General features: G+C 38.1%; 1 protein-coding gene across 2 annotated transcripts; it reads left to right on the top strand.

Moving 5' to 3' along the window:
- The first annotated feature begins 258 nt into the window (after positions 1–258).
- Positions 259–14,147, top strand: LOC134673304 (protein O-mannosyl-transferase 2). 2 transcript variants are annotated; one of them, XM_063531267.1, is made up of 16 exons: positions 259–398; positions 803–883; positions 1,918–2,002; positions 2,741–2,845; positions 3,345–3,453; positions 4,103–4,191; positions 4,448–4,636; positions 4,881–4,987; positions 5,121–5,313; positions 5,852–6,049; positions 8,463–8,573; positions 9,245–9,374; positions 10,682–10,830; positions 12,006–12,162; positions 12,686–12,829; positions 13,264–14,147. In XM_063531267.1, exons 1-16 carry the CDS (start codon positions 352–354, stop codon positions 13,479–13,481), a joined length of 2,112 nt encoding a protein of 703 aa, XP_063387337.1. In that variant the 5' UTR covers positions 259–351; the 3' UTR covers positions 13,482–14,147. The 2 variants fall into 2 exon arrangements, with proteins under 2 accessions (XP_063387337.1, XP_063387338.1); XM_063531268.1 differs by lacking the exon at positions 4,448–4,636.
- The last annotated feature ends 1,469 nt before the right edge of the window (positions 14,148–15,616 follow it).

The raw sequence follows: 15,616 nt of genomic DNA, 5'->3' as shown, positions 1-15,616 counted from the left end.
CCGTTACACGAATGTTGAATATTGCAAGATACCAAAATGTTAAATTTCTTTTAAAAACTGCTATATTTTCCACTGATTTTGGCGTTTAAATGCTTCAATAAATAAATAAAACTTAGTATTACAAGATGTGACTTTGTTCTTTCACCACTTGTGCAAGTACACAAGCTATGACCACTACACATTTTGAAACGTGCTACTGTCAAGTGTCAACGTTCTGTCACTGTCAAACACGAATGCAGTGACGTTCGCAATAGGAGTACCGTTATGGATATTATTTTATTCATGTTATAATCATTTGAATTAGTAATAAAATAAATGTTTTGAAATTACTAGGAACGGACAGTCTCAAGAATGCCTGATAAAGTAAAAACTAGCCGCAAGAATTCATCTATAAAATTGTAAGTAACTCTCTACATTAACATTACACTATTTACAAACTTTCGCAAAGTTTTATTTTTAAAATATCTCTTCATTTAGCCTTGCACAGTAGTAAATAAAACTTACAATACAAATTTTAATATGTTAAAAGTTCATTCTTCAATTTCGAAGTTATATACGACAGTAAATTGCCATAATTTTACCTAATCAGAACTTGTATTATTAAATATTTAAAAGTGTCTAAAAATTAATAGTCAAACGCTGGTTAACCCGTGAAGTGCAATAGTATCACACTAACTCAATTTGGGTCGTAGCAACTCAGTATCAGACGTGTGTTACTACAGATCAATATGGGTCAAATTGCTTTGTATCGATTTGTTGTATGGTGATCGTTCGATGGGTTAATGTGTTTATCTGGTTATAGATGGTGGATAACATTTGGAGTGCTGTGCGGCGCCACATTTGTGACAAGGTTCTACAAAGTGTTGGAACCAGATCATGTATGGTATGTTGTTGTTGTTGCTTGTCCTAGGGCACCCCGAAGATGCATATACACCATGTTTTTTTTTATTTCCGTTAATTTCAAGGGTGCATTCCTGAGCTTAAATTGAGTAACTTTCTCAAAGACACCGATATTCTAACTAACTCCATTTCGGAGATATTCAATAATTTTTTTTTCTACAACCGTGTACACTTGCCTTAGGGCCGGTTTACATATTGATTAGTGTTTAGAAAGAGTTCATACATTTGCTCCTAAACTAAAGTACAATCTCGGTCGATCGATGTTCGAAATGACATTGATATGTGACAGATTTCAATTGTTTGGTTGAGTTAAATGTAATACCTGTGTTACAACAATGCTACATGCTACATTTAATAACTTTTTAATCTCAACTTTTTTTTTAAATAAAAGCAAAAGCTCTTAAATGTACTTAACCATACCCCGAAATTAACGGAATTCAATAAAAATATGGTGTATAGGGCCTCCATAAGATTCTTCCACACCTTTCTATCTTGAGCAGCCGTCTTGTATGGTATGTACAGAATAATATAAATATAATACCTAATACTGTCCATAAAAGATTTTGGAAAGGTTGGTAAAATTATAGGGTGTAAAGAAGTTTTGATTGCAATTCGAGAGAATTTTGAGATCTTTTTGAAAACAGCTACTTTTTTATTAGAATACTACACAACACACACAACAGAAACAAACACAAACAAAAACAGTGAAACAGTAAACAAACAAACAAAACAAACAAACAAACAAAACAAACAACCAAACAAACAAACAACAAAAACAAACAAAGTAAACAGTGAAATCGTGCTAAGTGAACTATGATTTAGACGCACCAGCATCAGCTGCCTGTCTAAAACGAAATAATAAATAAATAAATAAATACTAGTAATGGTATCTATTCAGTATTTTGAGAGTCAATCATAAAAAGTTTTGTGAATCTAATAAATGTTACCCAAATAATATAATTGTTCAATAACATCCACAGACTTCTCAATGTTTACCATTATATTTATTTATTTCAGTTGGGACGAAACTCATTTTGGCAAAATGGGTAGTTGGTACATAAACAGGACTTTCTTCTTTGATGTGCATCCTCCTCTTGGCAAGGTAAATAACTTGAAAGATGTATATGGAAATTTTCTACAATAAAAACTTAACAATAGAATATTTATAAACTTATTCCAAGTTTCAGTATTTCAAGTTTCAGACTGCTGTTTGAGAGTGCTGGTTAAAGAAATAAATTATATTTCTTTGTCTATAGTTCGTTTTTTTTAGCATTAGAAAGAACTTGAACGAAGATAAGCGATCTTGGCATGTCTTTTAATTGAAAAAAGCTTTTTAAAAATCAATAACTATTACTTATGAAAGCAGAACAATATAAAAGATCGTATTATATTCATAATTGTTACATATTTGCCGTAACTTATTTATAAAATGTGTTTTTCAATTAAAAGACACATCAAGATTGTTTACCTAATTTCTAATGCTAAAAAAAACGAACTATAGTTACCATGCTCACTGCGGCACTCTTTCCAAAGACTTGTGACAATTTGGCTATGAGTTAACCCGTGGAGCGCCCTACTGTCACACGTGTGCTGGTAACTAGTATAGGAGTTCCATACTACGGAAATTCTGGGGCGCTCCACGGGTTAAACTAACTGCCACAGCAAGCAGGTTAACTTAACTTTAAATTATTAACAGCAACACTCCTAACTGTACATTGGTGAACCTTTATTACAAAAGACATAAGGTCCACCGATGTTACAAGTTACAATTAACAGTGTGGGTGATGGTATCAAAGAAAAATAATCAAGAAGTTATTTCTTAATGTTGTTAATATTTCAGATGCTCATTGCGTTGTCAGGAAAGCTGACAGGATATGATGGCACCTTTCCTTTTGATAAGCCCGGAGACAAGTATGATGGCGCCAAATATGAAGGCATGAGAATTGTGAGTTAATTAGTTAGATGCCGTAATAATTGTACCATTTGCTAGAATCTGTATAGAAAGAGAAGATTCATAGAATATATTGGATCCCATACATTTCACGACTCTTCTCTTTCTGCACAGACTCTAGCTGTTTAACTGAGGGTTGCTTGCAATGGCCCTCAGACTGATGCCTCTGATTTACTCGTAGTTGAGTCAGATTTTTTTAAACTGAAAAGTATAAGTGAATAAAATACTTAGAGGATATAACCAATGGAGACGCCATGTCTAAAATTTTCGGTACAAAATAGTCTGACGTTTTTTGCGGGGGAGGGGCACATCAAATGTATAGGTACGTCATGTCAGATAAACGTCAGTCCATACATATGGTTGACATGTGGTTGACCATTGGCCGCCTATTTTCGACAGAGGGGAACGCCTGTTAATGGCGGCTCCATTGTTAATTACTCCGAGATAAAATAGCATTATGCTACCTATATACATATTGTGTTTCTTTTTTCAGTTCTGTACAACCTTGGGAGCCCTAGTCATTCCTTTGACGTTTTTATCATTATGGGAGATGACAAAGTCATTGGACTCCAGTTTTATAGGAACAATGCTCTTATTATGTGGTATGAATCATCCTATATTTTATTAATGTAAATTATGCTTATTGCTCAATTTCACAAAAACGGCTGCACGGATTTCATGTAATTTATCACATACATAGTTCATGCTTTTTAGGGTTACGTACCCAAAGGGTAAAACGGGACCCTATTGCTAAGACTCTGCTGTCCATCCGTCCGTCCGTCTGTCACCAGGCTGTATCTCACGAACCGTGATAGCTAGACAGTTGAAATTTTCACAGATGATGTATTTCTGTTGCCGCTATAACAAACAAATACTAAAAACAGAATAAAATAAAGATTTAAGTGGGGCTCCCATACAACAAACGTCATTTTTGACCAAAGTTAAGCAACGTCGGGCGGGGTCAGTACTTGGATAGGTGTCCGTTATTTTTGTTTGCATTATGGTACGGAACCCTTCGTGCGCGAGTCCGACTCGCACTTGCCCGGTTTTTATACTTACCGGAATTCATTTCCTAAGAGGATGAAAAGGATTGAAAATTAGAACATGTTTTATTTAAATAAGTTAATGACTTCTCAACTGTCGAAACGAAATCGTGGAACTATTACTTCCATATAAACCTTCAAACTCAACGTTATATTAATTGTATATCTTATGTAATATAATATTTTATATATTATATAATTGTTTCAGATGTTGGTTTTCTTACTCTAAACCGGTATATTTTGTTGGACCCAATTTTGCTGTTTTTTATGAGCTGCTCTATTTATGGTGCTATGAAGGTAAATAAAATATCTTGCATAATTGGTATATCGCGTCTGCGCGGCGATTTTCTCGCAAGGCAACTCGTTCTATCTGGACGCGTTCTAGCGTCCGCTAGCTGGCGCGGTTGCACGGAGCGGGTTAACAAATATGTAGTATAGGTACGCGCAACGCTAACTGGCGCGGACGCGTGCGACGCGTATAATCCGGATTTATACGCGCGTAATGAGCTTATAATTTCTGTCTAATTGGTTATAAGCGTTTTGCATTACTCAGGTCCGCACGCTCACCACCGAAGGTCACGCGCCCTTCTCACCAATACTGATAACCTGGCAGCTGTTCCTCGGTGCTTCGCTGGCCTGCACCATGTCGGTCAAGTTTGTGGGGCTGTTCGTCGTGCTTTTTGTGGGGCTGCGGACTGTGGCTGACTTGTGGGACGTCCTCGGAGACCTTACAAAACCTGTGGTAATGTTATAGTTAATTATACATAATAATATACTGCGAGTACAAAGATGGTATCGAAAAAAATCCATGTAATTATGGAAGCTGCTCACAAAATTTCAGGAGAATCGGTTTAGAAATGCAATATGTAGAGAACAGCCTGACAGACATACGAAAGAATTTTTGTGGCTTCAGGAAATGATATATTTGATGGAATACTTTTATGTTAGTACCCATATGTATGATTAATTTTGTCTATTCCTTTCAGAGCCTCACCGTGAAACATCTGATTGGCAGAACCATCACTCTAATCTTGTGGCCTGCTGCTCTCTACGTGTTCTTCTTCTGGATACATCTCACCGTATTATCAAAAAGGTTAATTACTACATTACGCACACAGATGCTTCGTAATTATCCACCCTGGCAAATACTAGCCTTAGTTAAATATTACTTGATTGTTTAAAAATGGAATTGTTCATAACACATTACATAAATTAAATTTCAACAGTGGAAACGGCGACGGCTTCTATTCATCCGGTTTCCAAGCGCGCCTCATAGGAAACAGTCTTCACAACGCCAGTGCCCCTCGCGTACTGGCCTATGGAGCAGTAGTGACATTGAAGAACCATCGCACTGGAGGGGGGTACTTACACTCGCATCATCATCTGTACCCGGCCGGGGTTGGCGCGAGGCAGCAACAGGTACATATGAGCTTTATTCTTTTATTGTTGGTCGCTATTCCCAAGTTTCATAAGGAACAGTCTTCACAACGCCAGTGCCCCTCGCGTACTGGCCTATGGAGCAATAGTGACGTTGAAGAACCATCGCACTGGAGGGGGGTTTACACTCGCACCACCATCTGTACCCGGCCGGAGTCGGCGCTAGACAGCAACAGATAAATACGAGCTTTATTATTTGATTTTTAAAGTTGATATTTGACCTCTCTTAAGTGTTAGTACAAACGAAACTCAACAGAGATGGCGTTGTACAGAAATGTTACCAGTGACAAGTGAGAATTTTTAAGTTAAAACATTGCCAACTTACTCGTATGCTTACACATTGCTGACACATTCGGCCAACCAATCAAGATCGGACTTTAATTTTAGAGATCAGTAATTTATTACGTTCATATGTAATTAATATAACGTACACTAATTCTTCTGCTATGAAACCCTATAGACTAATGCTGTAGTCCAATCGGGCCTGAAAAAAAAAGTTAAACTTAAACCTCTTCCACAGATAACAACTTACACGCACAAAGACGAGAACAACCGCTGGATCGTCCGGCCATACGCATCCTCACCTTCAGGCACTGTGCTTGTGCGCAGCGGAGATCTAGTGCGGCTCACGCATGCGCAGACTATGCGCAACCTGCACTCGCACAGGGAGCGCGCGCCGCTCACGCAGAAATGCATGCAAGTTACTGGATACGGCGAAGTAAGCTAGAGGAATATCTTATACCGTCATAAAACGTCTAACGCCCAAGTAGCACAGATTAGCTATATAGCAGCCGCATAATGAAGTACGAATACGCTTGAAGCTGGAATAAAAAAGCTGCATAAGAGCTGTATAAGCCTCTTTTCAGCTTTTATAACTCTTAAATGGGCACAAATTATGCAGCCTTAAGTTCACATAGCTGTTTAAGAGCATTGTAGCAGCAATTTAATGGAATTATAAGGGGTAACAGGAGTTATAAGAGGTGTATATTGACTGGGTAATAGACCACCAGTTACCCTTTATTCAGTTAATATGTCACATGTGCGCCCTAATACCGGGAAAGATTGACGTTGGGCTGAATAAAAGATAATTATTAACATACTTTTACACCTCTGCCTTAAAAAACATATTTATATTGAAGCAAAAACCTTTAGCGCAACAACACCATAAGTCATTTTGTTAAAGTGTTTAGTTAAATGTTAGTACATGATCTTTTATATATTAATGTGAGAAAGATGTTTGGGAATGCAAGTTTATTGACATTATATATATACATTATCTAAGAAAATTTCAATGCGCCACGAGAATAATCAGGATTTATTTAAATTAATGATATAAATAAGCTATTGTGTAAAAACTACTTTAGTGGTTTGGACGGAATTATGAGATAAAAAGTTAATAATACGTTATAGGAAGTGCTAAACTAGTGATTTAGGTTAAGAACTCATGCACAAAACGTTATTGTTGCCCTTAAAAGTTGGAAAAGTAATTTAAATTTTGTAGGTTATATACAATAAAATGGCGGTCAATGTTAAAAAGCAACGTGAACCGTTAAAATTCTAATATGCAGCATATGACTGTTATATATCTGATTAAGATACTTAAGTGAACCACTATAAAGTCCAAGTCGTTCTTTCGATAAACTAGTGAACCTCTAAACAGTTATAAGGCATCTTGTGAACGTTTAAATAGCCGCTATACACACAGTCTCAATGGTAGTAAAATAGGCTGCTTAGCGGTAAACATGTTCAGCGCTAAGCCGTATTATGCGCCACATGTGTTCGATTATACGTCTATTGGTTTCATAACAGTTCACTCGTTCTCCCTTATAATAAGTCAGCAAAATAAAAGCTGCTTTAGCGGTAAACATCTTCAGTCATAAGCAGTATTATGCGCCACATGTGTTTCATTTATAGGTCTATTGGCTTCATATTAGTTCACTCGTGCTCCCTTAAAAGTCAGCGTAATAAAAGCTGCTTAGCGGTAAACATGTTCAGCGATAAGCTGTATTATGCGCCACGTATGTTCCATTATACGTCTATTGGCTTCATAATAGTTCATTCGTGCTTCCTTAAAAAGTCAGCGTAATAAAAGCTGCTTAGCGGTAAACACGTTCAGCGATAAGCTGTATTATGCGCCACAGGTGTTCCATTATGCGTCTATTGGCTTCATATTAGTTCACTCGTGGTCCCTTAAAAGTCAGCGTAATAAAAGCTGCTTAGCGGTAAACATGTTAAGCGAAAAGCTGTATAATGTGCCACATGTTTTCCATTATACATCTATTAGCTTCATAATAGTTCACTTGTGCTCCCTTAATAAGTCAACGTAATAAAAGTCCACAATTACCTCCTTATACAGCACATGGCGTAATTTTATCCACTAAACAGACCTTATAACGGTTAAAGCATTTGATAACCCTTAAAGCTGTATAGGTTCGTAGCAAATATACCTTTATATCACTCTTTGCGTATTAATGGTAGTTTTCAGAGCCGTAATGCAGCTTTTAATCAGCCCTAAGCTATATAAATATCACTGAAATCTATTATACAGCTGTAGGACCACGAGTGTGCTGTTATAAGTGTCTTAATACGCACAGAGCGTTAGATAGAACTAAAAGTGAGTAGTTATAGAGCTATCTGTGCTACTTGGGCGCGGTAAACAATCTTGACGTGTGTTTTTATTGAAAAACACTTTTGTAAAATAAGTCACGGCAAATATATTTATTAAAAAGCGTTTTTCAATTACAAGACACGTCAATATCGCCTTTTTCTAATGTTAAAAAACGAACTATACTATGTGACTCTCTGAATCCGGCATTATGATTTTTTTTTAATCCGGATCGACAAAAAATTCCACTTAATTCTATCCTGTAACAAAAAATAGCGACTCTTGCCGTTTGTGCGGGAGAGTATCTTAAGCTACCCTTGTTATGTTTGGCCTGTGAACATCTTCTATTAGTTTCATGATATGAAATTCATATTTATTTATTTATGTTAGGAGAACCAACAGCTATAAAATTTACAATAGACAACAAGATTAAAACAGGAAGCCAATTACAGGAACTCACAGGTAGTTACAAAGTATTAAATTTTAAACTAATGCTACGCATATTCTGAACTCACTTCATGTCTAGGACGGAGTTGGCGACGCGAACGACGTGTGGAAGATCGTGATTGGTGGAGGCAAAGATGGCGACGAAATACAAACTGTCAAGAGTAAACTCATGTTCGTGCACTATTTGCAAGTGAGCACGTCATATGACAACTTTTTTTAAATTTGTTTTTACACAAAAGGTACTTGCTTACAAATAAAATTTATAATATCGCCAAACTGTAACCATTGTAACCAATAATACTGTAATATGGGAGTATATATCTCGGCGGCCGATCGTAAGATCAGGCATATCGTGAAATTCCTAGGCATATCGTGAAACGTGAAAATCTTTGACTCGTTCCCTGAGTCGACGGAGCCCCGCGTAGGCCTATTTCTGGGCAGTTTGCCCTTCGGGCATCTAAAGCAACCTAACGAACCTATCTTACCTATATATTGGTTTAATGTGACTATCCTCAAAACAATACACAGGAACATTATGATCTGCCGCCGACATATAGATGACATTATTAGGCACATACTGCAACAACTAAGTGGATCCAACACTGTGTTGATGGTGGATTCCATGCATTCCAGCAGAGTTTCGCTTACGAACTTTAGATTATTACGAGAATGTTAGGAATCTGAGTTGCGGTTTATATTACATTTTTAAGCTAAACCATTGGAATCAGTATCATCATCATCAGGTTGTAAACATAAAAAAAATTGCGTTTTTTCGTGAAACACGGAATGTTCCGTAAATTCCATGATAACTTTTTTTTCAATAACATTTTGTGTTTCTCAATGATTTGTGTTTGTTTGCAGGCGTGCGCACTGACAACAACCGGCAAGCAGTTACCGAAGTGGGGTTACGAGCAGCAAGAGGTCGCCTGCAACCCCAACTTGAGGGACAAGAACGCGCTGTGGAACGTAGAGGACAATGTGTTTGATGACCGTAAGTAGACTTAGTTAGTTAGTTAGGGAACTACTTGTTCGTTCCCTTGGCTGTGGAGAAATCGGGGTGTTGGTGCGCGGAGGCGAAAACTTTTCTCGGGGAAATGGGACGTCGCCTGCAGCAGAGGGGTCTCGACCCCCGCTCCGAGTTGTTCCTGGCGCAGAGGTTGTCCATCGCGGTTCAACGAGGTAACGCAGCAAGTGTGATGGGCACTTTTGCGCCGGGGGCGATGCGGGGTGGGTTATTTGATTAGTTTTTATAGGTTAGTTGTAATTTATAGTTTTAGATTTCGTAGTTTTTAAGTGAAATTAATGTTTATACAATGCTAATAATATTGATGATCCTGTAAACTTGACGAACGGTAATAAAGAGGATTTGATCGTGTTAGTTAGTGCTTCTGACCGATTTCCGCAAATCGACAACCATTGTGCCTATTTTGCGTGAAACGAGGTAGCGTTACCCTAATCACCCCAGCTACTCAATGAAGCCCAGCAATGTTTTCAGGTTGCTGACTGCCTCTTTTAGTGTGCTCGGAGTCCCTATGTATTTGCTCCTGTATAGAGACTAAACTGAAAAACGTAATTCAAGACCAAAAAAAGTAAGAAATGTTGCCACTTTTTTACTAGCGCGTCTTGTATTTATGTACAAATAAGTAAATAAAAGTACTTTTTTAAATAGTAGGAGTAAAATTACTAATGAATAAATTATCTTAGCGTGATTATTTATTAAAAGGAATTTACAATTTTACAAACAAATTATTGCAGTGGCAACATTGTCTTACTTTTCTTGGTCTTGAATTACGTTTTGCAGTACAGGTGTTTAGTTGTTTACCCCTGTATAGAGACTAGTAGACTTAACTTGGCTACTAACAAGCAGATAGGTGGTATGGTATTCCACTTATCCAATTTCTTTGTCCAATGTGCATTGCGTCTCACTCTCTCATTAAGCAAAATGTGAGATGTAAATACACATAGGATCAAGATATTGGACAGATGGAATACCATCCTAAGATACCTATCACTTTATTCCCTTTGTTTGAAAAACATTAAAAACTTAGACTTTGGTGATCGTTTCCGTTATCTTCGTCTGTACGGTACGCTCTAGTTCAACATTTCTAAATCAAATGTCAAATCTTCTGAAATCGGTCAAACCTATTGGACCCCTGTATGCCGACTCTTTAAAAAAAATGCATTTATTTCAGACAAACATGGTCCATATTACCTAATTATTATATATTATTATTAATTGGTTATTGGTGGTTTAATACCTGGTACACTCCTTTTTGTAACCGTTGCTATCTTTCACAGTACCAAAAGTAAGCTTCGAGGCCTACGCGTCAGGCTTCATAGAGCGCTTCTTAGAGTCCCACGCCGTGATGTTGCAGGGCAACGCGGGGCTCAAGCCTAAAGAGGGCGAGGTCACCAGCCAGCCGTGGCAGTGGCCTATCAACTACCGGGTAAGGTCACACAGTCTTTCATCATCATCTCAGCCATAAGACGTCCACTGCTGAACATAGGCCTCCCCCTTTTTTGGGGGGTGAATGCCATAATCGCCGCGCTTGGCAGGCGGGTTGGCGATCGCAGTCGAGTACACCGAATTTGAGGGACGCTGCTGCCCGTCCACCGGTGATCTTGGACGTGGTTATAGGACATACCCGGGTCCTGGACGTAGTTTAAGGGTCCAACTGTCACACAGTCTTTATACAGGTTTAAAATGTGGGGTAAAAAATTACCCTAGAAACATTGGCTAGGTAGTTAAAAGGACTAGCAAGCATATCGATTTTGAGGTCACTATTTAGCAAGCTCAGGCAGTGGCAGAACCCTCTGTCAACTGTCGACTAAGGTCGCCACAAGTATGAAGAAATGGAGGCAATCGGTATTTAATCCACATGCTTATATGACTTGTTAGAGGCGTTCGATGGCGTAGATCATTAGAATATACTATTAATATAAGCAAACTTTGGGAAGGAAGAATTTCGATGGTTTACAGATGTACCTATAACTAAATTAGATAAGCTTCAGAAAGTACCTACTCCTCAAAGCATTTCAAGATTAGTAGACTCTAGAATCTGGATTGGTGTTCCTCAAGGATCGATATTAGGTCCTCACCTATTTCTCAAGAATCAAAAGCAATGAAGCCGAAGGCAAGCATAGCAAGGATATGTATTTTTGAGTTTATCAAAATCAGTCATGTTCGCATTGACAGGTGTACTGCTAATATTAACTCTTTGAACGCCACTCCTATCATGTGCGGCGCGTCATCGTGAATTTTGATAGTGGGCTGTAGCGGCGCACACTTGTCGTCGATGGCAGTCAATGGGTTAATCTGCCTGCCTGTAACTGTATGGGAACTCCTGGCACTGGAATGGCGTCACTTACTACGCAAAGGCAGAACAAATCACGACGACCAGTGGTTTGAAAAACTTAAGGAGCGTCGTCTAAAGAGACAACAACCGACACCTCCAGCTAACGCCAAATTTACTTGTGACCATTGTGGGAAGCAGTGCAGAGCCCGCAGCGGTTTGTTCAGTCACCAGAAATGATGTGACTCTCGAAATGCACAGCAGCTGTAACAAACATCTGAAGAAGATGTAAAGGCCAATGATGATGATGATGTTCTATTTGGTTACAGGGCCAATTCTTCTCCGGTAGCGCGCACAGAGTCTACCTGCTAGGCAACCCGGTGGTGTGGTGGACCAACCTCGCGTTCCTCGCCGTGTTCTTCGTCATTTATGTTGTCAACTCCGTTAGGGAGAAGCGGGCGGAGGCGCGCGGCATCGTGTTGCAAGGTATTTTTTTAAATAATACAAATCAGCTTCATAGCCCAGTCTACATCAGTATATAGTTGGCCATAACAACTCCTTGTCAACCGCCGAATTTCAACGCAAAGCTAATACCTTCAAACATCAAACATCAACATTTATTCAGCAAATAGGCCACAAGGGCACTTTTACACGTCAACATTGAATTTACATACAAGCAAAAATAATAACATCAACAGTTTTATAAAATAAAACTAACAATTCAATCTAACGTATTACAAATTACTAAGAGATGTATATGGTCCCTTAATGTCGAATTACATACAAAATACAGATACAAAACACACAAAAAAAACTATAATGTTTAGAGGTGTAAATGTCTCTAGGTGTCAGAACTATAAGATTATATAGTTTATCAAGTTATCCTTAGAGATGTATATTGTATAGGGTCTCCGAGAGTCAATATCCTGTAAAATTAATACATTTATTAAGAGAAAAGAAACATACACAACACAACATACTTCCTACTAATATTATTATTTGAACACAGGTGGTGAAAATGCAAGACTCCTAAACGCAGCGGGATGGAGCTTCATTGGCTGGGCGTTGCACTACGTACCCTTCTGGGCGATGGGACGAGTGCTGTACTTCCACCACTACTTCCCTGCCTTGGTCTTCAGTTCCATGCTAACGGGTAATCAAATCAATACGGTTCTGCCAATAGGTATCTGGCTTTGTGAGAACAGCATATCATCATTAAAAGCTCAGTTACATTTTTGATAGAATGACATAAATTCATCTAAAATGAGAAGAAATTATTAATAATTGCCTATCATCATCTCAGCCACTACGTCCACTGCTGAACTTAGGCCTCCCCCTTAACATAGGCCTCCCCCTTATCCTTGCCTAATTCTAGCTTCCATCACCTAACTAAATATGGTGCTCCTCTTTTCTACATCTTGCATTATAAGTTTTCATTTAAGTCGAGCATAAAATCAAAACTAATGGAGTCCTGTGTCATAACACTTGTTTAGAGCAGTTTCTTTATTATGTTCTGTAAATAATATGATAATATGTGATCATAAACGAAATTCTTACAAGAAATTCTAACCAACTTTCTCTTTCTAGGTATTCTCACCGAATATCTTCTAAAAAGCATCAAGGCTTACCTAAGCCCGGAGCTCGGCCGTGCTGTGTACCAAGGAGCTATAGGCCTCGTGTTGTCCACTACCGTGTACAGTTTCTACCTGTTCTCTCCTTTGGCTTATGGCATGAGTGGGCCGCTTGCACACGAGCCTAATTCCACCATGGCGGGACTCAAGTGGCTTGAGTCTTGGGAGTTTTAGATATTAATTTCACAAACAAAAAGTCAGGCCTGGTGGCTACAACAGTGTACCGTTTGTACCTGGCTTAATAATTCAGCCTATATACGTCCCACTGCTGGGCACAGGCCTCCTCTCATGCGCGAGAGGGCTTGGGCTATAGTCCCCACGCTAGCCCAATGCGGATCGGGGACTTCACATACACCTTTGGATTTCTACGCAGATGTATGCAGGTTTCCTCACGATGTTTTCCTTCACCGAAAAGCTAGTGGTAAATATCAAATGATATTTCGTACATAAGTTCCGAGAAAGCATTGGTACGAGCCAGGATTTGAACCCGCGACCTTCGGATTGAAAGTCGGGCGTCATATCCACTCGGCCACCACCGCTTACTTGTACCTGGCTTACCGGGGGTTTATTTTGGCTTATGGAATGAGCGGTCCTTTAGCACACAAGCCTAATTCCAACATGGTAGGGCTCGAGTCCCTTGCAAGTCTTGGGAGTTTTAGATATTTATGTAATTTGCGAGGGAGCCACAGGCAGGTAAAATGGTTGAAAAAATCAACGAGTGGATATTATTTATTGTATAATTTTGTAAGTAGAATGTAATGCGCGGAATCCGTGTAAATTATAATAACTAAGTATTGTTTTTAGGATGTCGTATTAAAAAGTACATATAGTGTAACCCGTTCCGTCCAATTTGCATATTTTAAGCAATTTTTTATACTTTTTTAAAATAAATACTCATTATGTTTTATTTGTGTTTTATAGCTCTCTCCTCAATTCGCCTTTTTATATGTGTGTTACTTTAAGCTGAATGATATTATGGTATGATCACTGATCAGGCAATTATAAGTATTACATGCAGTCATTATTCAAAAAAAATTTTGATAGAGCGATGTAGGATTTTTACTACCCTCAGCAGCGCCATCTAGCTCAAAATTTTATAATAATTAAAAACTGTATGGGAATGAGATATTGGTTGTTCAAAAACGAATGAGAAAATTGGGTTTTAGTTTAGCCACAAGAGTGGCAAAGTAAATTAATGCAAAAAAGTTGTTTCCTTATGCTGGCTGGCATAATTGACTTTGAATGATAAATATTTAATCAAATTCATGTTAATTTGATTTGGTTTGATTTATTTTATATTTTATAGTTAGATTTAACTTCCTCAGGTTGGTATGGTGAAAAAAATTGTTTAACCCTCGCCACGCTTAAGATTCCACTTTTTGAACCTATCGCTATGCCATGGTATGTAGTACTATTAGTTATTCTGTGGCTACGCTTGTGGTTCAAATTTGGAATCTTTTGCTTGCTCGGTTATCAATATTAGCACGAGCAGTTTAACAAGAACAAAACAAATAACCAGTAGTTACCACTCGTAAGCCCTCATACACACGGGCGCTTTTACAACGCGCGTTAAAAAAGCGCTTGAATCTGTCCGCACTCTAAATTCGATTTAACTACCAAGGCTTAGCCCCCATTCCCACGGGAGCTTTTTCAACGCGCGTTAAAATAGCGTTTGAATGACACAAATGGATAACCTTGTATGTTTGGTATGTATCCACAGAACAGCGGTGGCGCTTTTTATCAAGCGTTGTTGGATTTTCGACTTTAAAGGCTTTAAGGTCGTTAAATCGAATTTAGAGTACGGACAAATTCAAGCGCTTTTTTAACGCGCGTTGGAAAAGCTCTCATGCGAATGGGGGCTTAAAGTCCAAAATCCAACAACGCTTGATTAAAAGCGCCACCGCCGTTGTGTGAATAAATATAGGTACACTTGTATCCACAAAGTACTAAGGAGATACTCTTGCAAAGAATATAATATGTACTCTTGTATCTATTTGTGTCATTCCAACGCTTTTTAATGCGCGTTGTAAAAGCGCCCGCGTGTATGAGGGTTAATTAATAGTTGGGAAAATTGCGTGAAAGTGTATAACTGCCTTTATGTTTTCATGCGTGACATTGTCTATGAATTAAAAATGAAAACATGGACTTACGTATGGCAACACTAGAAGGCTACTTGCATTATTTTATTGTATAAAGTATAATGTGCTGATAAAATTATATTTATACACTCATAATAATACATTAATATTATAAATTTACACTATTCTGTAATAATATGAAAAATCAATATTTCAAAAAGATATTTAAAT

This window comes from Cydia fagiglandana, chromosome 18, assembly GCF_963556715.1.
Source record: "Cydia fagiglandana chromosome 18, ilCydFagi1.1, whole genome shotgun sequence".
Taxonomy (NCBI): domain Eukaryota; kingdom Metazoa; phylum Arthropoda; class Insecta; order Lepidoptera; family Tortricidae; genus Cydia; species Cydia fagiglandana.
The sequence above is the reverse complement of the archived record's forward strand: the minus strand, read 5'-3'. Positions and strand labels throughout refer to the sequence as shown.

Coding starts and splice junctions, on each gene's coding strand:
- LOC134673304 (XM_063531267.1), top strand. CDS start 352: ATGCCTGATAAAGTAAAAACTAGCCGCAAGAATTCATCTATAAAATT. Junction 3,454..4,102: donor AACAATGCTCTTATTATGTG/GTATGAATCATC, acceptor TAATTGTTTCAG/ATGTTGGTTTTCTTACTCTA. Junction 6,050..8,462: donor AAGTTACTGGATACGGCGAA/GTAAGCTAGAGG, acceptor CTTCATGTCTAG/GACGGAGTTGGCGACGCGAA.